The 27,326-nt window shown below is 71.4% G+C and overlaps 6 protein-coding genes across 6 annotated transcripts in view; 4 read left to right on the top strand and 2 right to left on the bottom strand.

Annotated features, from left to right (window-relative positions):
* Positions 1 to 425: 425 nt before the first annotated feature.
* Positions 426 to 3,512, top strand: AURANDRAFT_63990 (hypothetical protein; the record flags this gene model as incomplete). The annotated part of the gene is made up of 1 exon (XM_009038449.1): positions 426 to 3,512. The coding sequence occupies one exon, from the start codon at positions 426 to 428 to the stop codon at positions 3,510 to 3,512; it is 3,087 nt and encodes a 1,028-aa protein (XP_009036697.1).
* Positions 3,513 to 4,396: 884 nt separating this feature from the next.
* AURANDRAFT_71584 (hypothetical protein) lies at positions 4,397 to 6,195 on the bottom strand (the record flags this gene model as incomplete). The annotated part of the gene is made up of 3 exons (XM_009038359.1): positions 4,397 to 5,293; positions 5,422 to 6,045; positions 6,088 to 6,195. Coding segments are annotated over 3 exons (1,599 nt in total), but the record flags the coding sequence as incomplete, so codon positions are not given.
* Positions 6,196 to 6,507: 312 nt separating this feature from the next.
* AURANDRAFT_17929 (hypothetical protein) lies at positions 6,508 to 6,773 on the bottom strand (the record flags this gene model as incomplete). Its single annotated transcript, XM_009038358.1, has 2 exons — positions 6,508 to 6,633; positions 6,672 to 6,773. Coding segments are annotated over 2 exons (228 nt in total), but the record flags the coding sequence as incomplete, so codon positions are not given.
* A 1,479-nt stretch (positions 6,774 to 8,252) lies between these two features.
* AURANDRAFT_63987 (hypothetical protein) lies at positions 8,253 to 9,666 on the top strand (the record flags this gene model as incomplete). The annotated part of the gene is made up of 2 exons (XM_009038450.1): positions 8,253 to 8,660; positions 8,893 to 9,666. The coding sequence occupies 2 exons, from the start codon at positions 8,253 to 8,255 to the stop codon at positions 9,664 to 9,666; spliced, it is 1,182 nt and encodes a 393-aa protein (XP_009036698.1).
* A 1,012-nt stretch (positions 9,667 to 10,678) lies between these two features.
* AURANDRAFT_25849 (hypothetical protein) lies at positions 10,679 to 11,783 on the top strand (the record flags this gene model as incomplete). Its single annotated transcript, XM_009038451.1, is given in 2 exon segments — positions 10,679 to 11,449; positions 11,469 to 11,783. The coding sequence occupies 2 exon segments, from the start codon at positions 10,679 to 10,681 to the stop codon at positions 11,781 to 11,783; spliced, it is 1,086 nt and encodes a 361-aa protein (XP_009036699.1).
* A 520-nt stretch (positions 11,784 to 12,303) lies between these two features.
* Positions 12,304 to 27,326, top strand: part of AURANDRAFT_63985 (hypothetical protein) — a gene marked incomplete at both ends in the record, with an annotated part of 17,159 nt that continues 2,136 nt past the window's right edge. The window contains 7 exons of the mRNA XM_009038452.1: positions 12,304 to 12,942; positions 13,131 to 19,930; positions 20,062 to 21,079; positions 22,825 to 23,981; positions 24,027 to 25,369; positions 25,648 to 26,044; positions 26,315 to 27,260. Of these exons, the coding sequence (XP_009036700.1) occupies positions 12,304 to 12,942; positions 13,131 to 19,930; positions 20,062 to 21,079; positions 22,825 to 23,981; positions 24,027 to 25,369; positions 25,648 to 26,044; positions 26,315 to 27,260 (12,300 nt within the window). The remainder of the gene's footprint in view (positions 12,943 to 13,130; positions 19,931 to 20,061; positions 21,080 to 22,824; positions 23,982 to 24,026; positions 25,370 to 25,647; positions 26,045 to 26,314; positions 27,261 to 27,326) is intronic.

The raw sequence follows: 27,326 nt of genomic DNA, 5'->3' as shown, positions 1-27,326 counted from the left end.
CGACGCCGAGCTCTGCGCGAAGCTCGCGGCGATGGATTTTTGACCGCGCCNCGCGACGCTCGAGGTCACGGTCCGCGGCCGCGGCGGCCTGGGGCGACGCCGAGCTCTGCGCGACGCTCGCGGCGATGGGTTGTTGAGCGGGGGTCGATGCTTGGATAAGGTATTTGCGCTTAAACGGGGCGGCGGGGCCGTCCATGATTGCGCGGCGACAAAGTTGACCTTCTCCTTGAACCATCCAAACGAGAGCCAACTCGACGCGCGCATCGAGGTCTCCCGCCAAAAAGCCCAGCCTGCTATCTTCTGGCCCCGTAGGCCAGCACATCTGCACCGAACTCGCCTCGCCACGCGCGAGCAAGGAGTGCTCAAAAGCGCAAGACCAAACGCGACGAAAAGAAGGCACGACGGCGCCGCGCCGCACTCATACGATGCCGCGCAGAAGCAGTCGCCTCGTCGAGACGGCCGCGCCAGCTGAGGAGGGCGGCGACCTGCTCAAGGTCCTCGACGACCTCGAGGCCAAGGAGGCTCTCGACGTGTCCGACGTCGTGGAGCTCTACCGAGCGCTCTCGCTCGATTCCGCGGTCGACGCTTCCGCCGAATCCCGCGCCTTCGCCCTGATTGATCCGCTGGTTTCTGCGGGCTACGCCGGCGCGGGCGTCGACGCCGGCGCGGGCGTCGACGCCGTCGCGCTCGAGGCCTGCGCGTTGACACTCGCTCGCGGGGCGGCGTGCTGCGGACTCGGGGCGGAGCGCGCGGGCGCGTGCTGCGGCCTCGTGCGGCGCGCGGCGGCGGCGGCCGCGGCGCCGCGCGACGCCGGTGCCGCCCCCCCGGAACCGGGCGCGCTCGTCAAGCTCGAGGAGTGCTTCGGCTGGGCCGGGGCCCTCGCGCGCGCCCGGGCGCTCGAGGACGCGGCCGTCGCGGCGCTCTGCGGCGCCGCGTTCGCCGCGCTCCGCGTCGACGCCGCGACGGACGAGGCCGAGGGCGCGCGGCGCGGCGCCCTCGGCGTCGTCGGCGAGGTCTTCGGCGCCTACGCGGGCCACCGCGGGGCCCTCGTCGAGGACTGGTTCGACCACGCCGCGGCCGCGGGCGACGCGCCGCGGAAGCGCAAGGGCGGAACCGCCGCGTTCCGCCTCGACGGCGGGTCGGCCCCGGGCGGCGCCCGCGTCGCCTGGGCGAGCGCCTGGTGCCTCGTCGCCGTCCAGGGCGCCGTCGGCGCCGACGACGACGCGGGCGGCGACCCGGACGCGCCGCCGTCGGCCGCCGCGGGCGACCGCGTCGCCGCGCGGCTCGCGCGGGGCCTCCTCGAGCGCGCGGGCGCCGCCGGCGAGCAGGGCGGCGACAACGCAAACGAGTGGCGGTCGCGCGCCCTCGCGCTCTGCGACGACGCGGCCGCGGCGCTGCCCTCCGCGGAGTGGCCCGCGGCGGAGACGGTGCTCCGCGCCCTGGCGTCCGCGGCGTCCGCGGAGCTGCGGGCGAAGCGGCCCGAGGGCGCCGTCTGCTTCCTCGTGGATGTGGTCGCCCGCGTCGCCGCGGCGCTCACGGCGCTCCGGCGCCGCGAGGCCGAGGCGGGCGCGTCCGCGCTCCCCGCGGGCGCGACGTTCGGCGGAGAGGCGGGCGCGTGCGCGCTCGCGGGCGACGCCGCGCCCCTCGAGCAGACCGTGGCGCTCCAGCAGCTCGTGCTCAACGGCCTCGAGGAGCGGAAGAGCGAGCGCTGGGCCGCCGTCGCGCGCAAGTTCGCCGTCGCCAAGTGGTTCGGCGAGCTCCCCGCGGACGCGGAGGCGCTCCGCGCGCACCTCGCGGGCCAGTTCGCGGGGCGGAGCGCGCTCATGATGCGCCGCGGCGACTGGGACGTCGTCCTGCCCCGCGACGCCCTCGCCGGCTGCTGCGTGGCCGTCGCGAACCGGTCGCGGCTCGGCGACGCGCGCGTGCAGCTGACGCACCAGGTCGCGGCGCTCCTCGGCCACGACGGCGCCGCCGTGCGCTGCCGCGCGTTGAAGGCGCTGGATGGCGTGGCGCGGGAGCGGGGCGGCGGCGACGCGCCCCTGCTCCGCGACCCCGTCGTGCGCCGCGCGGTGCTCTCGCGGTTCCTCGACGAGGCCATCTCCGTCCGCGCGGCCGCCGTGGACCTCGTGGGGAACCACGCCCTCGACGCGCCGGAGACGCTTTTAGCCTACCACGGCGAGCTCCTCGAGCGGCTCCTCGACGCGGGCGTGTCCGTGCGCAAGGCCGTCGTGCGCATCCTCGAGAAGTCGCTCGCCGTCCGCGGCGAGCAGCTCCGCGAGCTCCACAAGCGGACGCTGCTGGCGCTGCTGGACCGGGCGTCGCGGCCCAAGGAGGAGCAGACCGTCAAGGATCTGGTGGGGGACGTGATCCGCGACGCCTGGTTCGCCGAGCGGGGCGCGGACGAGGAGGCGGCGGCGCCGGAGAAGGTGTCGCCGAGCTCCGTGATCCTTGAGGACGTCGCCCAGAAAGAGCTGCCGCCGCTCGACGCGACGACGCGGCAGATCGTCGACGTCGCCGCGGCGGCGCGCGGCAACGACGGCCGCGTCGCCGAGGTCCTCGCGGCCGCGCTCGCGTCGAGCCGCGCGGCGGGGTCCGACGCCGCGAACGCGAAGCGCGAGAAGCGGGCCGCCGTCGCCGCGGCGCGCGCGTCCGACCACGCGGCCAAGCTCGTCGAGCGGTTGCTGGCCCTCGACGCGCGGCGCGCCGAACGCCTCGGCGCCTCCGGGTCCCCGGGGAAGCCGCCGCGGCGCGGCGCGGCGCTCGGCGCCGGCGACGCGCGCGACGGCGGCGCCGTCCTCGCGAGCCTCGGCGCGGCCTACGCGACGTGCGCGCGCGCGCGGCCCGAGAGCCGCGCGCAGTTCCTCCGCGGCGCGCTCCGCGCCGTCGACGTCGGCGCGGAGCCTGGCGCGCCCGCGGCGTCGCGGCTCCGCGCCGCGGCGCTGGGCGCGCGGCTCCTCGCGACGCTGCCCTACCGCGTCGCCGACGAGCCCCTCTCCGTCGTCTACGCGCTCTCCAAGCAGGTCGCGCTCGCGGCGCCCGACAGCGAGCGGTTGGCCGCGTGCGCGACGCTCTCGCTCGCCGCGCGCGCGAAGCGCCACCTCAAGCGCTTCTACCGCCTCGGCGACGCCCGCTGCGTCGAGTACGTGCCCGGCGACCGCAAGCTCCACGACAAGGGCCTGCCGCAGCGCGGCGCGGCGCCGGACCTCGACGTCCCGCGCCACTTTCTCTCTGAAGACGCGGACGCCGCCGCGTTCCTCGACGACGCCGCGCGGACGCTCGCGAGCGAGCCGTCCCACGACTTCGAAAACAAGCCGGAGAAGGCGCCGGCGAAGAAGCGCGGCCGGCCGCCCAAGGCGGACGACGCCGCGATGCCGCCGCCGCCCGCGCGCCGGTCCAAGCGCGCGACGCGGCCGACCGCGCCGCTCCTCGACCACCAGGCGAGCCCGCCGGACGACGACGACGACGACGGCGACTGGCGCGCGGCCAAGCCCAAGAAGAAGCGCAAGGCGTAATCATTACAAGGGGTACTCGATCCGCCGCGCGTAGGCGGCGAAGGCGCCGTCGGCCTGGTAGAGCGCGTGGCGGCCGCCCGCGACGACCGCGGCGTTCGCCGCGAGCCACGCGGGGAAGACCGCCTCCGCGAAGTACGCGTCGCCCGCGTCGTCCCCGCCGTCGCCGCACGCGGCCGCGAGCACGTCGAGCGCCGGCGCGCCGTCGAAGGCCTCCGGCAGGCCCGTCGCCGCGAGGGCCGCGAAGAGGTCGCCGCCGCCGCCCTCCGCGAAGGCGAGCGCCTCGACGACGAGCGCCCAGGCCCGCGCCGTCGGCTCCGCGCCGAACTCGAGGAGCTCCTCCGCGACGTCGCGCGCCGCGGCGCCGCGCGCGCGGCAGCAGAGCTCGACGGGTGTCCAGCCCCGGCCGTTGGACGGCGTCTCGCACTTGAGCAGCGCGGGGTCGCCCGTGATCATGTCGAGCAGCGCGTCGGTGCAGGAGCCGCCGTCGATGGACGCGAAGAGCTCCTCGCCGAAGCGATGCCTCAAGTCGGCGGCGAGCGCGGCCGCGTCGTCGGCCGTCGCGGCCGCCGCCGCCTCCCGGAGGGCCCGGACGGCCTCGTCGCGCGCGCGGCGCGCCTCCTCGTCGTCGTCGTCGTCGTCGTCGTCGTCCGCTTCCTCTTGCTCGTCGTCGTCGTTCTCCTCCTCCTCGACATCGTCGTCCTCCTCCTCGCCGTCATCTAGCTTCTGCCGCTTGCATCGCGAATCATTTGTGTCGCCCATTGCGAGGCTGCCCCGATTGAACGACGTCAACTTGACTTCAATCGTTCTTGTTCCTACACGAGCCTCCCTCCCCTCCCCGGACGGGCGCCAGTCGAGCGCGCGTCCCTGTCAATAACTAGTTCAATCGCCGGGCCTTATGCGTCGGAGCCGTTGGCGCGGTCGGGCGCGGGGTTCAGGGTATTCCAGAAGTCGAGGGAGAAGGTCGTCGTGCTCTGGTTGAACATGAAAAGCCGGCCGATGAGGTACTGGACGACGCAGACGCGGAAGAGGGCGCAGAAGTGGAAGTCGAAGAGCGCGCGGCCGACGGCGACGGCGATTTCCGCGCGTCGGTGCTTGGCCCGGTCGTAGGACTCGGCGACGATGAACGCGACGGAGTGGATGTTGACGACGATCGCGGCGAGCGCCACGTAGAGCATCCAGTTGTAGAGGTGGGTGAGCTGCGGGTGCTTCTTGCCGAGGGGCGAGTCGTCGTCGATGGTGACGAAGTCGCCGTTGGTCGTGTAGCGCTGCATCTTGAAGGAGATGAGGAAGGTCGCCGAGCCGACGGCGAGCGTGCACGCCGTCGGGATGGCGAAGTAGGCCCCGCGGACGCGGGCGCCGGCGCCGCGGACGTGGGCCGCGGCGGCCGCGAGCGTCGCCCGGACCCGCGCGCCGCGCTCGGAGGCCTCCGCGCGGTGCCGCTCCGAGAGGTCGAGGCCGAAGAGGTTCGAGCTCGGCCCGTCGTAGGTGATGACGTCGTCGACCTCGAGGACGAAGCCGAGCGCGAGCGAGTTGAGCAGGAGGTCGAGGGGCCCGTCCGTCGTGCCGAAGAGCTGGGCCTGGATGTCCAAATAATACCAGAAGAGCGTCACGCGGAGGAGGTGGACGAGGAAGCACATTGCGAGGCGGAACGCGACGTCGCCACTGAGTTCGCTCCGGTCGACGAGGCACGCGTGGGCCCGCTCGGCGAGGAGCAGGAAGCCCGCCTTGACGCTGTCGAGCTCCGGCACCGTCGCGAGCGTCGCGCAGAAGCAGCAGAAGACCTGGGCGGCACAAGGGTGATTCAACGTCGCTTCAACGTGAGTGTTCCGCGCGCGCGCGTTCCGGAAAAAGCATCTACGCTTCGAGACCGTTCCGAGAGATGATCGCTCGTCCAAAAATCAGCCGAAACGAGTGGAAAACGGCCGAGATAGGAGCCTTTGAAGTTGGGAATGTCGCACCCTTTTGCTGCCCTGCAGAAGACGAGCACGAAGAGGACGACCCAGTTCACGCCGTCGACGCCGACGCCGCCGTTGTGGTTGTGCCTCGAGAAGAGGGACTGGTAGTCCACGGGGAAGGGCATGCCGCCCTGGAAGGCGGGGTAGCCGTCGTCGAAGGCGTCGTCGCCCGCGACGCGGCGCTGGAAGTCCATGGGGAAGAAGATGGTCTGCCAGACCGCCTGCAGCGCGACGAGCTGCAGCATCTTCACCGCGACGCACGCGCCCAGGTGGAGGAGCAGCGTCGGCGACGTCGCGTCGTAGAGCAGCATGGTCTGGACGCGGAACGTGTACCCGTGGCCCAGGGGCGCCGCGTCGCCGCCGCCGGCCGCGTCGGCCGGCGCCGCCTTCGCCTCGAGCCGCGCCTCGACCGCGGCGAGCCGCGCCTCGAGCGCCGCCTCCGACGCCTCGCGACGCGGGCCCGCCGCCGAGGGCGAGATGTCCGCGTACGCGCCGACGTCGTCGCCGCCGCCGTCGTACACCGCGAGCAGCGCCGGCGGCGCCGACGGAGAACGACGATGGTGGTGGTGGTGCAGGACCTGATGATAATGATGATGGCGATGGTCCTGGTGGCTATGGACCGGTGGCTCCGCAGCCTCCGGATGCAGCGCGCAGCACGCCTCCATCGGATGCAGCCCAACAGTGGATTTGGGTTCTCATCTCTCCTCAATTAAGTTTGGTTGAAGTCCAAGTTGAATCTGTTCACCGCACGGGCCAGCATACTATCCCGCCCCGGGCGCGAAGGGTCCGACGTTACGAGCGGCGCGCGCGGCCGCCGGCACTCATCGCTTGCCGCCCTTGCCCTTGGACTTCTTCTTCTTCCCGTCCGCGCCGCCGCCGGCCTGGGCCTTGGCCTTGTCGCCGCCCTTGGCGTCCTTGGTCTTCTTCTTCTTCGACTTGGACTTGGACTTGGAGCTCGGGATCGACGCGAGCCACGGCACCTGCGCGCGTCCGCGCGTCGCGCGCCGCGCGCGGAGCGCGGTCCCGCGCCGCGCGCGCGCGGGGTGCCGGTTGAACATGGGCCAGTCGGGCACGCAGAGGAGCATGGCGATGACGAGGCCGACGGCCCAGCCGCCGAAGGTGACCGTGAAGTCCTGCGCGAAGTACCCGAAGAACCACGCGATGACCTACTCGGAGCGCGGTTCCGGCCGCGGCCGCCAACGACTGCTCCCGCGGCGATATGTCGGAGGGCGCCGCCGCGCGCCCCGAAGATGACGATGAGGTAGCAGTAGATCATCTCCGCGAGCTTCTGCCCATGGTAGTCCTGCGCCGGGCCGGGTCGTCGCGGCGCCGGCGGCGGTCGGCGGCGGCGCGCGCGCGCGGCACAGCGCGCGCCTTCGCGGCGCGACGGCCAACCGCGCGAAATGGGCGCGGGCACGCACCATGGCTCGTCGGCCGCGCGCGCAGGTCGCCGCGGCAGAGGCGACGCTGCAAAGACGGCGAGGCAGAGGCGGGAGGCAAAGTGCAAGTTCGGATTATTGAAGCCGCCGGCCGACTGCATCGATGGCTGCAACGCGCGCCGCCGCGGCCCTCCACCCCCTGCCACCCGCAGCCGACACCGACCGCCGCGTCTAAAGCTACAGGAGGTCCCGGGGCGCGCGGTTCGGGGGGAAGTAGTCGCGCCGGAGCTCCGCGTTGGAGATGAGGCGGACGAGCTTCGCGTGCCGGCCGACGGCGGGCTTGATGGCGCTCCAGGCGCTCTCGAAGAGCACCGTGGGCGGGTCGACGAGGGCGACCTGGCCGAGGCGCTTCGGGTAGTAGGACCGCAACGCGTGGACGAGCCAGAGCACGAAGGGGATGTCGACCTGTGTGCAAATCAACCAGTGAGCTGGGACGTCGGGGCCAAACTTGAGAATTCTCTAGCTCGGTCAAATCGAAGTCGATTCGGCTGATTTTTGGACGAATCGATCGCTCTCGTCGAGTTCTCGAAGCCCAGCCGAAGAGTTTGTGTCAAAACATTCGCATACGCGCACATTGAAGTCGGGTTGAAGATTTGATTTGCACACGGATGTCGACCTGGGGCGGGCCGACGTCGCGCAGGTCGACGACGGCGAGGAACTGCTCGCCGTCGCCCTCGAGGCTCGCGACGGCGTCCTCGAGGACGGCGAGGCACAGCGCCTTGGACGCGTCGAGCGACCGCCGCGTCGCGTCGTGGCGCCGCGCGACGACGACGACGGCCGGCCGCCCGAGCACGTCGCGCTCGCGCGCGAGGTAGCCCACGCGCTTCCGCCGCTCGCTCCTCGCCGCGTCCAGGAGCGCCGCCCGGTCGCCCCCGAGGCCCCCGAAGTTCCTCCGCCACGCGACGTACGCCGCGGCTTTGGGAGCGGCCTCGGCCACGTCGCCGCGGCGGTCCCGCGCGAACCAGGCGAGCTCGGCGTCGCTGAGCGACGGCGCCGCCGACCGGAGCGCGGCGACGGCGCGGCGCTCCTCGTCGGCGCCGAGCTCCGGCGCGCGCGTCGTGCCCAGCTTGTCCTCGACGGACAGCGTCGTCGCGCGTAAAGGTTGGTCGCGGAGCGGCCGGGCGCCGGTGGTCCGCTGCCAACAATGCGCGGGATGGCGGCGCGCCAGCCAGGCGTCGGCGCTGCGGCAGAGGAGGAGGGCAAGAACGACGCGCATTCGAGCCATCGATCGGTGCTCACGGCTGTTTTTATTGACTTTTGGGGCGCTTGTTGTGGCAAATAATGAGTATGGTGAATGGAAAGCCCAGACGTGCCGCGTAGGAACGCGCCGCCGCCGTGAACAGGCCATGCCGCCGGCGCGCAAGTCGAAGGACAAGGAGTACGCGTCCGCGCGGCGCCGCCGGAGCGAGCAGGAGGCGGCGGCGCGGGCGCCGGCCGAGGACCGGGACGCGGCGCGCGAGGCCGCGGCGGCGCGGCGGTCCGCCGCGCTCGCGCTCGCCGCGGAGCGCTGCGGCGAGACCGTGCCCGGCCGCGAGACCGCGCCCAGCCGCGCGCTCGTCGCGCCGCAGAACGCCGTCGCGCGCGCGCCCAAGGCGAAGCCGAAGCGGTCGGACGCGGACGCCGCGAGGGACCGGGACGCCGCGCTCTTCGCGCTCGACGCCAAGGGGTCGACGGCGCTCCACCGCTTCGCGACGCGCGCGTCCGCGGCGGCCGACGTCGCGCGGCTTCTGGCGATGGACGCGCGGAAGCTCGACGTCAGAGATGCCCACGGCGACACGGCCGTCCACGCCCGCGTGGAACTCAAATCTTCAACCCGACTTCAATGTGCGCGCAATCGAACGGTTTGGACCAGACTCTTCGGCCGTGCTTCGAGAACTCGACGAGAGCAATCGATTCGTCTACAAATCAGCCGAATCGACGTCGATTCGACCGAGCTCGAGAAAGTTTGGTCGGGACGTGCCGAACCGGTGGTTGATTTCCACACAGGTCCACGCGGCGGCGGCGACGGACGCCGTGCCCTGCCTGCGCCTCCTGCTCGACGCCGGCGCCGACGCGACGGCGCGGAACGCCCAGGGCTTCGCGCCGCTGGCGCTCGCGGCGTCGCGGTCCGCGTCGCGCGCGGCCGTCGTCCTGGCGCTCGAGCTCGAGGCCCGGGGCCTCGTCGCGGCGGGCGCGCTCGACGCGCCCGGCGGCGGCTACGCGCCCCTGCACTGGGCCTGCGTCAACGACCTGCCGGACGCCGCGGCGACGCTCGCGGCGCGCGGCGCGGACGCGGGCGCGCGGTCGCACCCGGACGGCGAGACGCCGCTCATCAAGGCCTGCCGCTACGGCCACGGCGCCTGCGCGCTCGCGCTCCTCGAGCACGCGCCGGGCCTCGACTTGGACGCCGCGGGCGCCGACGGCGCGACGGCGCTGGTCCACGCCGCGCGGTTCGGGTGTTGCGAATCCGTCGACGCGCTCGTCGGCCGAGGCGCGGACGTCCGCGCGGCCGACGGCGACGGCCGCACGGCGCTGGGCTACGCGACGCGCGGGGGGCACCTGCGCTGCGCCCACGCCCTCGCCATGGCCGGCGCGCTGCGCGCGCCGCCGCCGCCCGCGCCCGCGGCCGCCGTCGCGGACCACTGGAGCGGCGACCGCGCGGCGCCGGCCGGCGGCACCGTCGTCGACCGCTTCTTCTACAAGCTGTCCTTCCCCATGGCGCGCCCCGACGCGGCCCCGCCGCCGGCGCCGCCGCGGCCGCCGCGCGCGGACCTCGATTAAGCCCGTGTTGAAGGGCACGGCATCGATATATCTTCGACAATTCAGACGCGGGCCACCGAATCGAGGGCAGCCCCGGCTGTGCGGCCGACAAGAGCGTGCTAGTTACGCTTCGGGGGCCAAAGGGGCGGGGGTCTCGCGGACCATGCCGTCGTACACGATCCGCGCGACGGACAAGGAGACCGGCGAGGTGGCGCGCCGGCGCCTCCCGGACGCGCCGACGGCCCCGGACACCATCGTCCGTCGAAGGAAGGTCGGGCCCGCCGCAGGTGCGATTGATGAAGGTCCAGGCGGGGACGCCCATGACGGAGGTCATCAAACAGTACGCGGAGCTGAGCGGCATCGACGAGGCCGAGTGCCGCTTCCTCGTCGGAGGCAAGCCCCTGAAAACCGACAAACCGCGCGCCGCCGCGCCCCGGGCCGCGCCCCCCCTCGGGGCACCCCCCCCGCCCCCCCCCGCCCCGCCGGGGCGCCGTCCGAGCGGCGCGCGGCCGCCGACCCCGTCTCCCCCCCCGCGCAGGCTCGACGAGCAGGTCGCGCTGACCAACAGAGACCAGCCGCCCGTCGTCGACGACGACGACGGCTTCGACTGCAGCCCCGGCCGGCGTCCGCGAGGCGCGCGCGGGGGGGGGGACGCGGGGCGCGGCCGGCGCGTCGACGGCTTCGTTCGTCGCAGGTTCGTGTTCGTGCATGCCGAACATGAACTAGCGCGCGCGCCGGGCCGCGCCGGGCGCGCCCGGAGCCGGCGGCGCCGCGAAGCTCCCGAGGGCGCGCGCGCCAGGGCCCGCGAGGCCACGTCGGCGAGGAGGGCGGGGCCGCGAGCGCGCTTTGGAGAGCTCGTAATTTCTCGACGTCAACATGAGCACATGAAGTGCAAGCCGAGTGCACGGTGGGCACCGCTGCTTCGGAGAATAGCCTGCCCGCAGGTGCGGCAAGAATCACCACTCGCTCGCGCGCGGCCGCACTGGGCCGTGCGCAGTCTCCGGCACTCGGCAGCATCTCCCCCATGGCGGCGATGACGCAGCAGGCGTCGTACACGCTGCGCCACGCCGTCGCGTCGAGCATCGTCGTCACGGTGCGGCCCCTCGGCGCGACGCTGTCGAGCGTCCTCGCGCCGGACCGGAACGGCGCCCTCGGCGAGGTGACCCTGGGCTTCGACGAGGGCGAGGGCGACGCGCCCTACCTCGACGGGCGGAGCGCCTATTTCGGGTGCGTCGCCGGCCGCGTCGCGAACCGCACGAAGGGCGCGGCCTTCGAGCTCGACGGCGCGACGTATACGCTCGCGGCGAACGACGGCGCGAACCACCTCCACGGCGGAACCGTCGGCTTCGACAAGCGGCGCTGGACCGTGGTCGACGCGAGTGCGACGGCGCTGACGCTCGCGCTGCGGAGCGGCGACGGCGACGAGGGCTACCCGGGAACGCTCGACGCCCGAGTGACCTACAGCCTCCCCGACCCGAGGACGCTGCGCGTGGCCTACGCCGCGACGACGGACAAGGCGACGCCCGTGAACCTGACGAACCACGCCTACTGGAACCTCAACGACGGCGGCGCGTCGCCCGTCGTCGACCACGAGCTCCAGGTCGACGCGTCGTTCTACACGCCCGTCGGCGAGGGCGCGATCCCGACGGGCGAGATCCGGCGGGCCGCGGGGGCCATGGACCTCTCCGCCGGCCGCCGCCTCGGCGACGCGCTCTACGACACCGACGGGGGCGCCGGCTACGACCACAACTACGCGCGGCCCCGCGCCGGGGAATCTTTCCCCGCCGCGACGGCCCGCGACCGCGTTCCCCCCGCGACCGCAGGCGCTCGGCGGCGCCGTCGCGCCCGGCGGCCTCCGGCGCGCCGCGGCGCTCTACGCGCCGGCGAGCGGCCGCGCCATGGTCGTGTCCACGGACCAGCCGGGCGTCCAGGTCTACACGGGCAACTTCCTCGACGGCGTCGCCGGCCGCGGCGGGACGCGCTACGGGCGCCACGCGGGCCTCTGCCTCGAGACCCAGCTCTTCCCCGACGCGCTCCACAACGCGCACTTCCCCTCCGCCGTGCTCCGCCCGGGATCGACCTACGCGCACGCGACGGAGCACGTCTTCTCCGCGGCCGCGGCGCGGCCCGCGCTCTGAGGTCCCGGCGCACAAGTGTACTATGCTTGCAACGGGCAGTCTCAGCGGGCTCGGTGGGAACTCGGAGCCGCTGGATTCGGGTACTTATTCGGGTTACGTGTTACGTTGCAAGCAAGTTCAAAGTTTGCAACTTGAACTCAGCTTTTTAAGCTTCAACATATAGGAAATGAGCCGTAGTGATTATAATTGCCCAACGTATATATCATAAACGATGCGAGCCATTCGTTTAAAGGTCTGCATCTCCTTCAATATAAGCTGTGCGCTCCGAGCCATCAATATCCCAAAATTCATCATAGATTGTGAAGTTTATTCCGTCAAGGGTTAGTTTTGCATATGAATTTGTGTCAGAGCTCTCGGTCGATAAATCTGGGTTCGCGTTCCCTTCAATAAATTGGTCAACTCTGCCATGCAGATTATATTAGTGCGTTGTCCAACGCAGCTGCGTGCCCGATTTTCCGAAGCAGGCAGCCTCGATCTTCAGGCATTCCGACCGCCTTCGACGTCGATTTCTGCGGGCAGCATGCTTCAAACTCTCGATCTCATGGCGCGTGCCGCGCTCGCCCTGCTGCTCGCGCTCCCCGTCTCCTCCGGCTTCCAGTTCGACCGTCTCGACCCCGAGGTGGTCGCGACCCTGCAGCACGAAGACCTCTCCACGGCCTGGGGCAGCGACATCGGCCCGAATGCGACCTGGTTCGCGGCGCACGTCGCGCGGCGCGAGGTCTTCCTCGCGCGCGGCGGCGGCGCCTACGCGCCGGACGAGCTCGCCACGCTGCGGAGCGCGCTGCTGGCGCCCTTCGTGAGCGACGGCGCCGCGCCGCGCACCGCGGTCAAGGGCGACGGCGGCGGCGAGCCGTTCGGCGGCGACGCCGCGGCCGCCGCGCTGCTCGCGGGCCTGGGCGCGCCGGAGCCGGTGGCGTCCGACGCGCGCGAGGAGCGCATGTCCGTCGTCGCGCGCCTCGAGTACCTCTTCGGCGTCGACGCGTCGGAGCGCGCGGCGACGGCCGCCGTCGAACGCCTCTTCCCCAAGCCCGTCTTCGACCTCGACCGCGGCGACACGGCCCACGTCTACGTGTCCGCGCCCGGCGCCGCGGCGCTGGCGAACCACACGGACCTCAACGACGTCGTCGTCTTCCAGATCGCCGGGGCCAAGGCCTGGCACGTCTGCACGCCGGCTCCGGCCGGCGTCGAAGCCGCGCGGGGCCCGACGTCGACGGCGCCCGAGCCCGGTCGCGTCGACGTCGCTCCGGCCGATGATCGGACGAAGCGTCCGTCGCTCGTCGAGCTCGCGGCGGCGCTCGCGCGCGCCGCGCGATCCGCGCGACGCCGGAGCATTTGAACGCCGCGCAGGTGCACGCCGTCGCCAAGCACGGCACGTGCGCGACGTACGACGCGAGCGAGATGTCGGGCCTCGAGGTCTGCGACGACTTCGAGCTCGGGCCCGGCGACCTGCTCTTCCTGCCCCAGGGCGCCGTGCACAGCGCGCGCGCGACGGAGGCGGAGGGCTCGACGCACCTCACGCTCGGCCTCGCCGGCACGCGGGCCGCGGTCTGCGACGAGCAGGCGCCGGCCGGCGATCTCATGGCCGAGTTCCGGCGCCAGCTCGACGAGGGCGACCTCGGCCTCTGCGACATCAGCAGCACCGGCTGCCCGCCCAACACGTACAGCAGCAGCGGCTACTACGCGGGCAAGGACTGCCAGGACTGGCCCTACCTGTGCGGCGGCAGCTGCGACAACGGCTGCGACGATTCCCACAGCGGCTGCGACGACGAATGCGACAGCTGCTGCACGTGCACGAACTGCGAGGACTGCCCCGGCGGCCGCTACAGCTCCGGGTCCGCGACGGGCTGCGCGGCGTGCCCGCAGGGCACCTACACCTTCGGCGGCGAGGACTGCACGTCCTGCCCCGCGGGCTACTACGGCGCCTCGTCGGGCCTCGACGCGAACGCCGGGGCCTTCGTCGCCCTGGGCGCGGGCCGCGTCTGCGCCGACTGGACGGAGTTCGCCGCCTACTGCCCGAGCGACGCGGGCGCCTGCCGCCCGGAGGGCTACGTCTGGGGCGGCGGCTACGTGGCCACGGGCATCTTCACGAGGGTCGCGGGCTACTGGGAGAGCTGGAGCTCCTTCGAGCGCTACTGCCCGGACGTGTCCGGGGGCTGCGGCTACGGCTACGACACGGACAACGCGCTCGGCCTCCCGGCGTCCGTGAGCCTCGAGGGCTGCCAGGACCAGTGCATGGAGGCCGGCTGCGACGCCATCTACTGGTCCCAGGGCCACGGCTGCGGCAACTACTTCGGCGGCCACCTCCAGGGCGACGACGACAGCGCCGGCCAGGTCGAGTACTACGAGTTCTCCACGACGGACGCGGGCGACAGCCTCGAGGCCTGCCAGGACCTCTGCACGAGCGAGCAGTGCGACGGCATCTACTTCGACGCCGACGACTCCACGGGCTACGGCTGCGGCCTTTATTTTGGCTGCGCGCCGTCGAACGGGAACGCGCAGGGCATGGACTACTACTACTGGAGCCACGGCTGCAGCGAGTGCGCCAGCGGGCGCTACTCGAGCGTCGACGGGGCGACGGGCTGCAAGAGCTGCCCGTCGGGCACGTACGCCGAGGCCGGCCGCTCGACGTGCACGACGTGCGCCGCGGGCAGCTACGCCGGGAGCGGCGCGTCCAACTGCACGGCGTGCCCCACGGGCTACGTCTCCACGGGCGAGACGGGCGCCATCTCCCTCGAGACGGCCTGCACGCTCTGCGAGGCGGGCACGTACGACGCCGGCACCGAGTGCGTCACGTGCCCCGCGGGCACCTACAGCGGCGACGCCGCGACTGAGTGCACGGACTGCCCCGCGGGCCGCTACTCGGGCCACGACGGCGCGACGGGGTGCGCGGCGTGCCCCGGCGGCACGTACCAGGACGCGGCCGGCGCGACGGACTGCGTCGACTGCGCCGCCGACAACGACGACGGCGAGCCGGGCCACTACTCCACCTACTCCGACGGGGCCGCGTCGCAGGGCGAGTGCGTCTGCGAGACCGGCTGGGCGGGCGAGCTGTGCACCGTGACCTCGTGCTCGACCGTCGCGACGATCTCGCTCGGCCACATGCTCCTCATGGCGAACCCGCTGACGCGCGCGTACATCGGCACGACGGCGGCCGTCGACGACACGGTCACGGTGACGAACGACGTCCGCTCCGCGCTCCAGGAGTGGGACCTCGACAGCAACAACATCCTGACCTACGCCGAGGTCACGGCCTGCCTCGCGACGTACCACGTCAACGTGACGAACCTCGACGACACGAACAACTACGTCTGGTCCGTCCCCGTGCCCGAGCCCATCGTCGCGTCGACGGACGACTGCGATACCGCGGACTCGCTCTACACCGTCTCCATCGTGCAGGCCACGGGCGCCATCTCGGACACGGACGACTTCAAGATCCGCGCGTTCGGCAACAACGACGTCAAGCTGAGCTACAGCTGCGAGGTCTGGGACGACGACACGGGCACGGCGTCCGCGACGTTCCCGACGTCCTACGGCCTCCGCAAGATCTTCTTCCTGGTCAAGTCCGACGACGTCGACGACGCGGCGATCACGATCACCGTGTCGCAGCCCAGCGGCATGTCGAGCACCTGGGACGCGACGCTCTCGCAGGACGACAACGACGACTACTTCTCGTACACGATCGAGACGGATCAGAAGGAGTACTACACGAACGACGACGACGACTCGACGGTCCTGATCACGTCCATGGTCACGAGCGCGATGGCGTCGCTCCAGATGTCCCAGACCTACTACTGGGGCGGGAGCACCTTCATCGACTCCTACGCGGCGTCGTTCCCGTCGACGTCCGACTCGTCGGACGTCTGCGGCGCGAGCCTCGACACGCCCGTCGACGTCACGTGGGCCTACACGGAGGACGCGTACCCGGACCCGGACGACGACGCGGGCTCGATCGTCTACCGCCAGTGCGGCTACCTCAACGGCATCGAGATGGACGACGACTCCTTCCCCTCCGACTACGTCGACGCGTCCACCGGCCGGTCCTACACGATCTCCGACGGCCTGAGCATCGCGCAGATCGACACGAAGCGCATCTACTGCATCTACACGGAGTACGACGGGGACGGCGACGACGACGCGGACGCCGCGCTCACGTCCATCATCTGCATGGTCGGCCTCCGCGTCCTCGGCGCGCCCCTCGACATCCTGCCGGACATGGGCAACGGCGCCGCGGGCTTCAACGGCGTCACGCTGACGTGGCTCGACACGTACAACAGCGAGGGCGAGTTCAACGTCTACCGCCGGTCCCAGGGCACGTCGGCGAGCTCGAACACCCAGGTCGCGGACGTGCTCGTGCCGAGCTCCAAGTGCGGCGCCACGGTCGCGCCCCTCACGTTCACGGACACGAAGACCGGCTACACGCCCGGTGCCCGCGTCGTCTACACCGTCGTCGCGAACCCGAACTGGGCCGACCAAGACACGGACATGACCAATTTCACGGGCACGACGGTCTACACCGTGCCCTGGCTCAGCCTCTTCACGGTGAGCGTCGTGACGTCCAGCGGCGCGGGCACGCCCGTGCCCGACGTCTACGTGAGCGTGTCCCACATGCTCGACAGCACGACGATGGACCCGAGCTACGACCCCGTCGTCTACGGCTACACGGACGTGAACGGCGACTACAGCCCGCTCATCCGCATCGTCGACGAGACGTGGAGCGCGTCGAAGCAGTACTTCAACGTGACCTGCAGCCTCGTCGACCCCGTGCTCGGGCCCCACGTCTTCAACCCGTCCTGGCAGGCCGTGACCTCGACGCACGTCTACGGCGGCAATGCCAACATCAAGGACGAGACGTCCGTCTCGGTCCGCGGCTACCTCCGGTCGGGGGGCGGCACGGACAGCTCGAACCCGGACCGGAACTTCGACAAGTACTGGGGCGACTGCGGCGACCAGATCCTCCCCTCCTGGGAGCCCGAGGCCACGGCGGGCCAGTGCTACTGCGCGCTCCCGTCGGGCCAGACGATCTACATGCTACGCGAGAGCGGGTCGACGGACTCGTACTCGACGGACGACCTCGGCTACTTTGAGTTCGCGCCGATGATCGGCGAGCTCGTCACCGTGTACTTTGAAGGCTACGCCGGGAGCGACAACAACACCGCCATCGACTTCAAGGTCTCGACCGACGTCGACGACGACGACGCGGTCGTCCAGACCAAGGTCGCGGCCCCGTCGATCACCTTCACGACGGACGGCGACGCGAACGTGGACTTCGTCACGAGCACGTGGATGTACATCACCATCTCGCTCCTCGGCGGCGCGGCGGGCCAGGAGTTCATCACGGGCCAGGGCTTCTCCGTCACGGCGGACAGCTGCGGCTTCGAGAAGGAGCTCGTCACCTACATGGGACTCGACACGGTCAAGGTCTTCCCGCTCGAATCCTACACCGTGACCATGTACGAGAGCGAAGACCTCGACGGCGAGACGCTCGAGAATTGCGAGGACTACTCCTACGACGACATCGTATCGAACGACGACGATTCCGTCGACGTCAACCCCTGCCGCGTGCCCATCCCGGGCTTCTCGGGCAGCGACCGCCTCCCCTGCGCCGTCTCCGAAGCGGGCTCGAGCAACAACCGCATCGACCAGTGGTTCAATGACCTCTACCTCAACGAGCTGACGGGCGTCGACATGTCCAACGGCGACGTGCAGGAGAACTTCACGTACACGGCGCCGATCTGCCTGAGCTTCGTGGAGCTGCTGCCGCTCGTCAGCGGCGAGCTCACGCCGATCGAGTACGAGAGCACCGACGACGAGCGCGACGCCACGACCGAGCCGTACAACAACTGCGGGTCGACCGGGGCCTGCTTCTCCGAGTACCCGGACTACAACGAGCTCCTCCTCCTCGACGCGCCGGCCGCGACCATCTCCGACGACAACGAATACGGCGGCCCCACGTGCATCAACTCGACGTCGATCTTCGTCAAGGAAGAGGACAACCTCGTGCTGAGCTTCAAGCTCGTCGAGCGCTACCCCGGCGCCGTCTGCGCCTGGCCCTGGCAGTACAGCGAGTACGCGTCCGTCGACGGCGACGACGACGATTACCAGAACACCTGCGGGAGCGACGGCGCGCCCGTCTCGCTCACGGACGACAACGTCTACGTCGAGGCCGCGCCGACGAACGGCGACGGGTTTGACATCGACATCACCCTCAACGACCGCATTTCGGGCCTGACGACGACGATCAGCGACGAGTACGACCTGACGGTCGACTACACGTCGATGTACGACGGCTTCGGCTACGTCTACGAGCTGACGCCCGCCGCGCTCAACGTCTTCTCGCCCTACACGCTGCAATTCAGCCTGGCGTTCTCCCGCGAGTTCGACGGCTCGGAGGTCGACTTCGACCGCGTCATGGCCGTCCTGGGCACGGCGCCGGACAACGTGCCGCGGCTCTACGCGGCGACGACGGACCCGACGCTCATCTTCGCCGTGATCCGCGATCCGCCGGGCGGCACGTCGTCGGTGAGCATGGAGGAGGGGTCGACCCTGGGCGTGTCCATGTCCATCGCCGGCTTGCACGCGGGCGCCTACGGCTACGCGGAGGAACTCTCGGCCAAGATGGGTATCAACACGGAAGAAAAAATAATGATCGCGCCGCTGGGCATCGGCACCAGTACGACTGGTGATAAGATTGAATTGAAGGCCGGCATCAAGGGAGAGCAGGACTCGACGGTGACGACGGTGACGCGCGAGAACACCAAGTCCTTCGAGTTCGAGTTCGAGTTCACGACGGGCATCTCGACGAGCGGAGACCCCTTCGAGGCGGGCCAGCCGTCGGACCTCATCGTCGGCGGCGGCGCGAACCTGCGCATCCTCTCCGCGACCCAGGTCTACGCCTACCTGTCCGACAAGAGCGAGGCGGCGACCGCGTACAACGACGACCCGACCGAGGGGCCCCAGTACTGCGTCGTCACGCAGAACACCTACGAGTGGTTCCCGGAGACGGTGACGACCTACGTCCTCAGCGCGAGCCAGATCGAGCAGCAGATGACGCGCCTCGCCAAGCAGAAGACCGACGCGGACTGCTCGGATTCCACGAGCTGGTACGCGAGCGGCAACCCGTCCGAGGACTGCGACTACGTCGCCGAGTACGCGAGCAACGACGACACGGCCCAAAGCCGCTGCCAGCTCACCGACGACACCGGCGTCAACGCGTCGTCGGCCTGTCCCATCGCCTGCGACACGTGCCCGTCGACGTCGCTCAGCGCCGCCGAGCTCGAGGAGATCCAGCAGGCCATCGACAACTGGCAGACGGTCCTCAAGAACTACCGCGCCACGAGCGATCGCGACGAGGTCGCGACGCTCCAGACCCACATCAACTCGATCCTCTCGAGCATCTCGTCGACCTTCACGACGTTCCTCAGCGACTCGGACACGACGAGCACGTTCACCGACTTCCTCAACACGGGGCAGCTCTACCTCGAGTCCGTGCGCGTCGTCGGCGGCATCACTCCCCTGTATTCGTACGTGCAGATGCTCACGCAGGCGGAGTACCTCGGCGCCGTCCTCATCGACACGAAGGCGAACTGCGAGAGCGGCTCGCTCTACGGCGACGAGACGTGCGACGTCTACAGCAAGATGCAGTCGAGCCTCGAGATGGTCAATAACCTCCTGGGCATCTGCGACGACTTCGACATGGTCACCCTGCCGTCCTTCACGGCGTTCTGCTCCGTCCCCGAGAACAACGGCGACGACCTGCTGCCCAACTACATGCTCGACACCGTCGGCGACGGCACGCGCTACATCACCTTCGGGGCCGGCGCCGAGATCGAGATGGAATACGCGTTCACGCAGACGTCGACGCTGGAGCAGGTCGTCGGCTACGCCGCGGAGGCCGAGTTCTCGGCGTCGCTCTTCGCGGAGAGCAAACTGAACATCGTCGGCGCCGAGACGGAGGAGGAGATGGCGCTCACCACCAAGGGCTCCGTCGCCGTCGAGCTCGGGCGGTCCGGGGAGAAGAGCCAGGCGCGGAGCCACGCGGTGTCGATCTCGCTCGGCGACGAGGAGACCGGCGACGTCTTCGCCGTCAAGATCGAGACGGACACGGTCTACGGCACGCCCATCTTTACGACCATCGGGGGCGAGTCGACGTGCCCGGGCGAGACCGCGACGACGCGCCGCGCCGAGGAGGTCACGATCTTCGACATCATCCCCCACTGCCAGCGCGGCGCCGGCGCCCGCGCGCCCCCCGCCGCGGCCGCGCGTCACGGGACCCGCGCAGGTACGGCTTCGAGGTCCAGGAGGGCGCCACGTCCTGCGAAGGCCAGGTGCCGGGCGACGCGATCTACTTCGGGATCATCCTGCAGAACACGATGGAAATCGACCAAGTTACCGCCGACTACCCGGTCAATTTCAACCTCCAGGTCGACCAGGTCTACGCGCCCTGGAACGCGGGCAAGGACTACTACGACGCCGACAACGACGGTTGCGGGTCCGACGGCTACCACCTCGGCCTCGACATCACCGTGATGGACGGGTCCGGGCGCGGCGCGGGCGACCTCGCGCAGTTCGCGAACGGCATCGAGTTCGGCCAGTGGGAGTACATCCTCAAGATCGAGCACGGGCCCGACACGGCCTGCGACGACTATACGGGCATCACGATCTCCATCTACACGTCGTGCGCCGCCGACAGCTGCACGCAGTACCAGGAGCAGCTCAACGACGACGGCAGCATCACGGTCCTGCACCCGGTCTGGCACAACTCGACGTACTGCGACGGCTCCGACGACGAGGACTGCGAGAACAACGCCTGGGACGAGGACTACGAACCCTTCGGGTGCTACTACTCGCCGTCGTTCTCCATCCCCAACTTTGGCTGGGACCGCTGCTCGTCGGAGCTCGGCCTCGAGGACGACGACACGTGGGTGGCGAGCGACTCCGGGGACACGTGCACGCAGGTCGGCGAAAACAAAGACTCGTTGTGCGGCGTGGACGGGACGAGCGACGCGGACGATTTCGACGACGACGAGATCGTGCCCGCCTACGACGCCTGCGTCAAAGCGTGCTGCGACTACGTCCCCGCCCTCGACACGCAGACGCGCCGCCGCCGCCGCCGGTCCCTCGCGGCGCTCGCGGACGACGCCAAGATGCGCAAGTGGCTCAAGCGCGACGCGCGCGCCGCGCCCGCCGCGATCCGCGAGACGTCGACGACGACCATCATCCACGAGAGCCGCCGCGAGCACGTCGTCGCGACGGCCGCCGCCGCCGTCGTGCTCGTCGCGTCGCTCGCCTTCGTCTACGTGAGCCAGCGGAAGCAGACGGCGACGCTCGCGAAGCTCGAGCAGCGCCTCGACCAGATCCTCAAGCTCCAGGGCCGGGACGGTGCCCCCCCGCGCGGCCTCTGAGCGGCGCCGCGCGGCGACCCGGGAACCGGACGCGCCGCGCGCGCCGACCAAGTCCCCGACCCCTCCGTCTCGCCACCGAGTCGCCTCGACGGCGATTCCCGCGCTCGCGGACCCCTCCGCCCCACTCACCTCGCGGTTTTTCCCGGCCCTGTCATTCTTCTTCGGTCCGACCGCACCGCTTCGAGAACTCCGACCTCGCCTTGCTTCTTCGACCTACGGCCCGACCGCGCACCCCCTCCCCCCGAGAGCCCCGATCCCGGGCGTGCTCTCCGCTCCTCCGCCGGACCGGCCCGTCCAACCTCGGCAATCTTCGCCGACCGCGCGCTCCACCTCCTGGACGAGATCCGCGGCCCCTTCTTCACGCCATGTCTGTGCGGCGGCCCCGCGACCACCAACGACGGCGCGGGCCCGCTCCCCTCCCAATTCATTATCGAATTCACCAGCCTTAGACCGCGCGCACGTCCGACGGGTTCCAGCGCCAGGCGTTGCCGCCGGACCGGGTCCCCGCGGCCTCCGTGGCCCAGGACGCGCGGGGCCGCCCGAACTCGGGGAGGTCGCGGAGTCTGAGCGCGTCGCCGCCGCCGGCCGCGGCCGGCGCGAGCGTCCACTCGAGGTCCGCGCCCGACGCCGCGGCGTCGGCGAGGCCCGCGCCGCCGCCGGCCGGCGGCCCGACGGAGCGCCGCCGCGACGCGCGCCCAGTCGGTCGCCGAGGACGAAGGCGACGGCGTCGAGGCCCCCGCCGGCCGCGCGCGCCGCGGCGTCGAGGCCGAAGGCCGCGGTCACGGCCGGCGCCCAGCCCTTGACGCCCGCGCCGAGCGCGGGGCACGCCGCCGTCGTCGCCGCCGCCGCGGCCGCGGCGAGCGCGGCGGCGTACGCGCCGCGGAGCAGCTCCTCGGGCAGCCGGTCGCGGTCGTCGCCGGAGCCCGAGTAGCGGCCCGAGTAGCGGCCGTGCGTGAGCTCGACGTCCGGCGCGACGGCGTGGACCACGACGGCCGCGTCGAGGTCGCCGGACGCCGCCGTCGCGACGGCCGACCCCGTCGGGCAGCGCACGGGCGCCGACGCGCCGCGCTTGCAGCCGCCGGGCCACCGCGCGATGTCTCGTCGCACGTCAGAATCCTCCACGCGCGGCAGCTCGAGGCACGCGCGCGCGAGCGCGGGCCCGGCGGCGGCGCGCAGGGCGCCGTCGACGTTGTTGTCGCGGTGCTCGAAGCGCCAGTAGGCCGGCTGGTCGTTGCCGCAGAGCGCGTCGTTCGCGCTCGTGATGAGCGCGCCCGCGCGCTGCGCCTCCAGGCGGCCGCGCCGCAGCACGAGGCGCATGCGCGAGCGTGGCGCCGCTGCGCCGCGGGCACCTCGACACGCTCCACGAGCGGTCGTCCACCTCCTTGCGCTGCCACGAGCACCTCGACACGCTCCACGATTGTCCACCTCGAGATCCACCTCGCGGGCTTCACGTTGGCGGCACGGCTGCCTCGGGCGAGAATTATTGATGCCTACCATCTGTATGGAAACGTTCTTTGCGGCAGCCCGTCGACGTGCCGCGTGACCGCGGCGCGACCGCGTGACCGCGGCGTGACCGCGGTTCCGGCCGCGCTGCGGCGGCGGCCATGCGGCGCTGGCTCCTGCCCGTCGCCGTGGCACAGCAGTACTCGCCGCACTGGAACATCACGGACCCCCAGTCGCTGGCGACCAGCGAGCGGCGGGGCATGCTCGCGTACACGCGGTCGCGGGTCCTGGACATCATCGCCGTGGCGCCCTACGTGCTCGACGGCGTGCACGCGCTGTTCCGCAGCGGCACCGCGCGCGCGGCGCCCGTCGACTTCGAGCGGCTCCGCCAGAGCCTCTACACGCACGCGCGCGCCGTGGAGACCTCGTCGGCCTACTACGTCTACGCGGGCCTCGAGGACGGCACCTTCGCGGGCTACGAGGTCGCCCGCGGCGCCGTCGCGTACTCGCTGCTCCACGGCGGCGCGTGCCCCTGGAACTACAGCGCCGCCTGCGGCGGCGCCGCGGACGACCCCTGCGCAGAGGGCTACCCACCGGCCGCGCGGTGCTTCCGCACCTACGCCACGGACAACCACACGGGCGTGCCGCTCTGCGACCCGGCGAACGCGACGCCCGCGAGCGGCGCGACGCCGCAGCTCCGGCCCCAGGACGGCTGCTGGTTCGACAATCACGCGAGCGACGACGCCTACGACCCGCGGGCCCGGCCCTGGTACGAGGCGGGCGGCGACGCCTTCGACGCGACGGGCGCGACGACCCAGTTCTGGAGCGACCCCTACCTCTTCAGCACGGGCGTCGTCGGCGTCACGGCGGGCCGCGCGCTCGTCTCCTCAAGCGACGGCGCGTTCGTCGGCGTCGGCGCGGTAGACGTGAGCTTCGACGCGATCCACGCCGCGCTCGCGGCCTACGCGATCGACGAGGGCGCGCTCGTCTTCGTCACGGACGCCGCGGGCAAGCTCGTCGAGGCGTCGGACCTCTTCGGCGCGGGGCCCTACGAGATCATGGCCCGGGACTCGAGCGACCCCGTGACGGCGGCGGCGGCGCGGCTCGCGACGACGCCGGGCTTCGACGACTGGCACATGGCGGAGGCGATCTTCTACGCGCCGCGCCCGCGCGCGTGCAGGGGGGGGGGGGGCGCCACCGCCGCCGCGCAGGTCGACGACCACCCCTACATGCTCCTGCGCGTGAACGTCGACGACGCCTTCGGCTTCTCGTGGAACGCGACGGCGGTGCACAACGTCTACTGCCCCGACGGGCAGGGCCTCGACATGGACGCGCTCAAGCGCGGCCCCGCCGCGTCTCCCCTTCTTACGGTTACCCCCCGCGAGAAAGACGCGCGCAGGTGCGCGTCGTGCGAGCCGCCGACGTGGAGCGTCGGCGACGCGCTGCACTGCGACTCGTGCACGCGCGACTATTTCTTGGACGCGAGCGGGTCGTGCGAGAAGTGCCACCACGTCAAGGGGGTCGAGCCCTGCGACGCCGAGGGCGTGACCGTCGAGACGCTGGCGCTGCGGTCCGGCTACTGGCGGTCGTCGACCGACTCCCTGCGGACGGCGGCGTGCGACTTCGTCGACGACTGCCCCGGGGGCCGCGGCGGCGGCGACGGGCTCTGCGCGGGCGAGAGCCGGGGCCCCAAGTGCGCGCTGTGCGGCGCCGGCTTCGTCGCCGCGGGGAGCCCCGACGGCGAGAGCCTCGGCTGCGAGCCCTGCGGCGGCGCCGCGGGCTGGCGCCGCGAGGTCCTCGTCCTCGCGGCCGCCGCGGGGCTCGTCCTCGTCCTCGCGGCCGTCGCCCTGCGCCGCCGCGCGGGCCGCGAGGCCGCCGCCGCGTTCCTCGACCACCTCGACAGCCACGACGGCGACCCGTCGGCCCTCGTCGAGGACGACGCGGAGGACGCCGTCGAGGCCTCGAGCGTCGCGTGGCTCTGGAACGCGGTCCGCCCGAAAATCAAGTGCGCGATAATCCTCTTCCAGCTCCTCGGCGACATGGAGTTCGTGCTCGACGTGCCCTTCCCGCCGCTCTACAGCAAGGTCTGGAACGCCCTGGGCAAGGTCGTCAATATCGACCTCGTCGAGGCCGTGCCCCTCGGCTGCTCCTTCGGCTGGGGCTTCGGGACGCGGCTCGTCGTGACGACGCTCTGGCCCCTCGGCGCCGTCGCGGGCGTGTGGCTCGCGCTCGGCCGCCGGCGCGAGACCCGGGGCAAGGCGACGCACGCGTCCATCGCGATCCTCTACGTCGTCTTCCCGTCCGCGTCCCAGCTCCTCTTCCAGAGCTTCGTCTGCGAGAACTTCGACTACCCGCACTCCGACGCGTTCGCGCGCGTCCTCGTCCTCGACTACGCCGTCTCCTGCCGCTCGCCGAGGTACCACGCCATCCGTTTCTACGCCGCGCTCTTCTGCGCCGTCTACCCCGCCGTGCCGCTCTTCTTCTTCGCGCTCCTCTGGCGTCACCGGGACCGGCTGAACCCGTACCTCGACTTCGCCGCGTTCGTGGACCTGGCGACGCCGACGGGCGGCGGCGGCCTCAAGGCCCTCGCGGCCTCCGACGACGCGGCCGCGCGCGAGTCGCGCGCGTTCCTCCGCGAGCTCGACGAGGCCGTGCCGCGCGCGAAGCAGAGGGTCCGCGACGGCTTTCTGGAGATCGCGCCCTACAGCCTCCTCTACCGCGAGTGCGTGCTTTCGTCGCGCCGTCTCTGCCGCACGCTGTGCCCGCGCAGGTACGAGCCCCGGTACTGGTACTTCGATTCCCTCGACGCGCTCCGGAGGCTCATGCTCTCCGCGGGCCTCGCCGTCGTCGCGCGGGGCGAGTCCACGCAGACGCTCCTCGGCCTCTTCGTCGCCTTCGTCTACGCCTTCGCCGTGGCGACGATGACGCCCTACGTCGAGGAGGAGGACGACGAGATCGGCGGCGGGGCCCGGCGATCTTCGCGCGCGCGACGCGCCGCGCGACGCGCCGATTCCCCGCAGGCGGCGCCGCGATCATCGTCACGCTCGTCTACATCGTCGCGCTCGCGCGGCGCGTCGACATGTCCGACGAGCCGCGCTTCTCGCGGGAGGTCTACCGCGGCCTCCTCTTCCTCTGCGGCGTCGTTTTACCGCTCGCGCTCATCGCGCTCATCGTCGCGCGCGTCGCGCGGCGCGCCGCCGCGGAGGGCGACGAGGTCGAGGCGCGCGACGCGCCCGCGGAGCGCGACGCGCCCGAGCGCCCGCGGTCCCCGCTCGAGCTCGAGGCGGCCGAGCGCGAGCCTCCGCCGGGCGACGACGGCGACGACGGCCTCTACCCCGAGACCACGATCGCCTTCGAGGACATCACGTTCCCCGAGGCCCTCGCCAACGCGCCGGCGATGGGCATCAACGGCTTCCTGTGCTGCGCGCAGGCCTAAAATAGAGCGCACCAGCAAGCGCCGGGCGGGCGGGCCCGCGTTCGAATGGCAGCCCCCGTCGCGGCGCCTGGGCCAGCCCCAATGGACCCGCTGCCCATCTTCGAGCCCGGCGACATGCCCTCCATGGTCGGCGCGAACGTGGAGCTCGCGGCGGACGTCGAGGAGCGGCCGAAGAAGTACATCCGCGGGGCGTCGGCGCGGGTCCCGGCGTGGACCTTCGGGCAGGGGTGGGCGAAGCAAACGTTCCCCAGCACGTGGCACAATCAGATGATCTCGGGCACGTTCTCGAGGATGATTGAGCCGGAGTATGGCCTCTTCGTGTGGGACGACGGGGACGCGCCGGCGGAGCAGAAGACGCTGCTCGAGTACGTCAAGTGGGACGACAACGCGCCGGACACGCTCGAGGGCGAGTGCTCCTTCCTCTTCAAGGGCGTCCACGCGCTGCACAACGCGCGCCAGGCGCTGTTCCTCTTGCGCGGGGTCCTGCGCAAGCAGGTCCCGCGGGGCATCTCCGGGCTGGACGCGACGTTGATGCGCGAAGTCAAGTTCGAGGTCAAGACCGCCGACGAGTTCGACCTGCTCTTCATGTCGGCGCGCGCCTCGCGCGACGAGCTCGTCGCGAAGAACCCGAAGAAGCAGCAGACCTACTCGGGCGACGTCGCGGTCCGCCGGAGGACCATCTCGTACTCGTTCACGACGCTCAAGCAGTGGGCGGAGTACATCGGCGCGGAGGGCGCGGTCTTCACGAAGCACGGGTTCGACGAGAAGCTCTGCGTCGGCGTCATCCCCACGGGCGTGCTCAAGAAGGGCCTCGGCGACGACGACGCGCAGACGGCGTGGCACGAGGCCTGTGCGAAGCAGGGCTTGGTGCCCTTGGACGCGACGCGCGCGATCATCGGCGCGGAGAGCCTCCTGGTCTCAGAGGTCGCCCTGTCGCTCGCGGCGGACGCCAGGGACACGTGGATCTACTTGCTCGACGAGGGGACCACGGACGACCAGCTCGAGTACTTCTACGCGTTCGCCGAGGCCGGCTACGCGACGAGCCCGCCCGCGGAGACGCGCACGCTCTGGGGCCTCAAGCTCCAGGGCCACTTCGGGTGCATCCCCAAGACGCACATCTCGTGGGAGAAGTCGAAGCTGGTCACCGCGTTCTTCAAGGAGACGACGATCCGAGACTCCGGCGTGCCGCTCGCGGGAGTCATCGGCGATGGACCGCCACTCTGAAGTTCAGGCCGACGATCATCGCGCGCGCCTCGGGGCTAT

Source organism: Aureococcus anophagefferens (assembly GCF_000186865.1).
Source record: "Aureococcus anophagefferens unplaced genomic scaffold AURANscaffold_8, whole genome shotgun sequence".
Lineage (NCBI taxonomy): Eukaryota > Pelagophyceae > Pelagomonadales > Pelagomonadaceae > Aureococcus > Aureococcus anophagefferens.
Note: the sequence above shows the minus strand (reverse complement) of the source record. Positions and strands in the feature narration are given on the sequence as shown.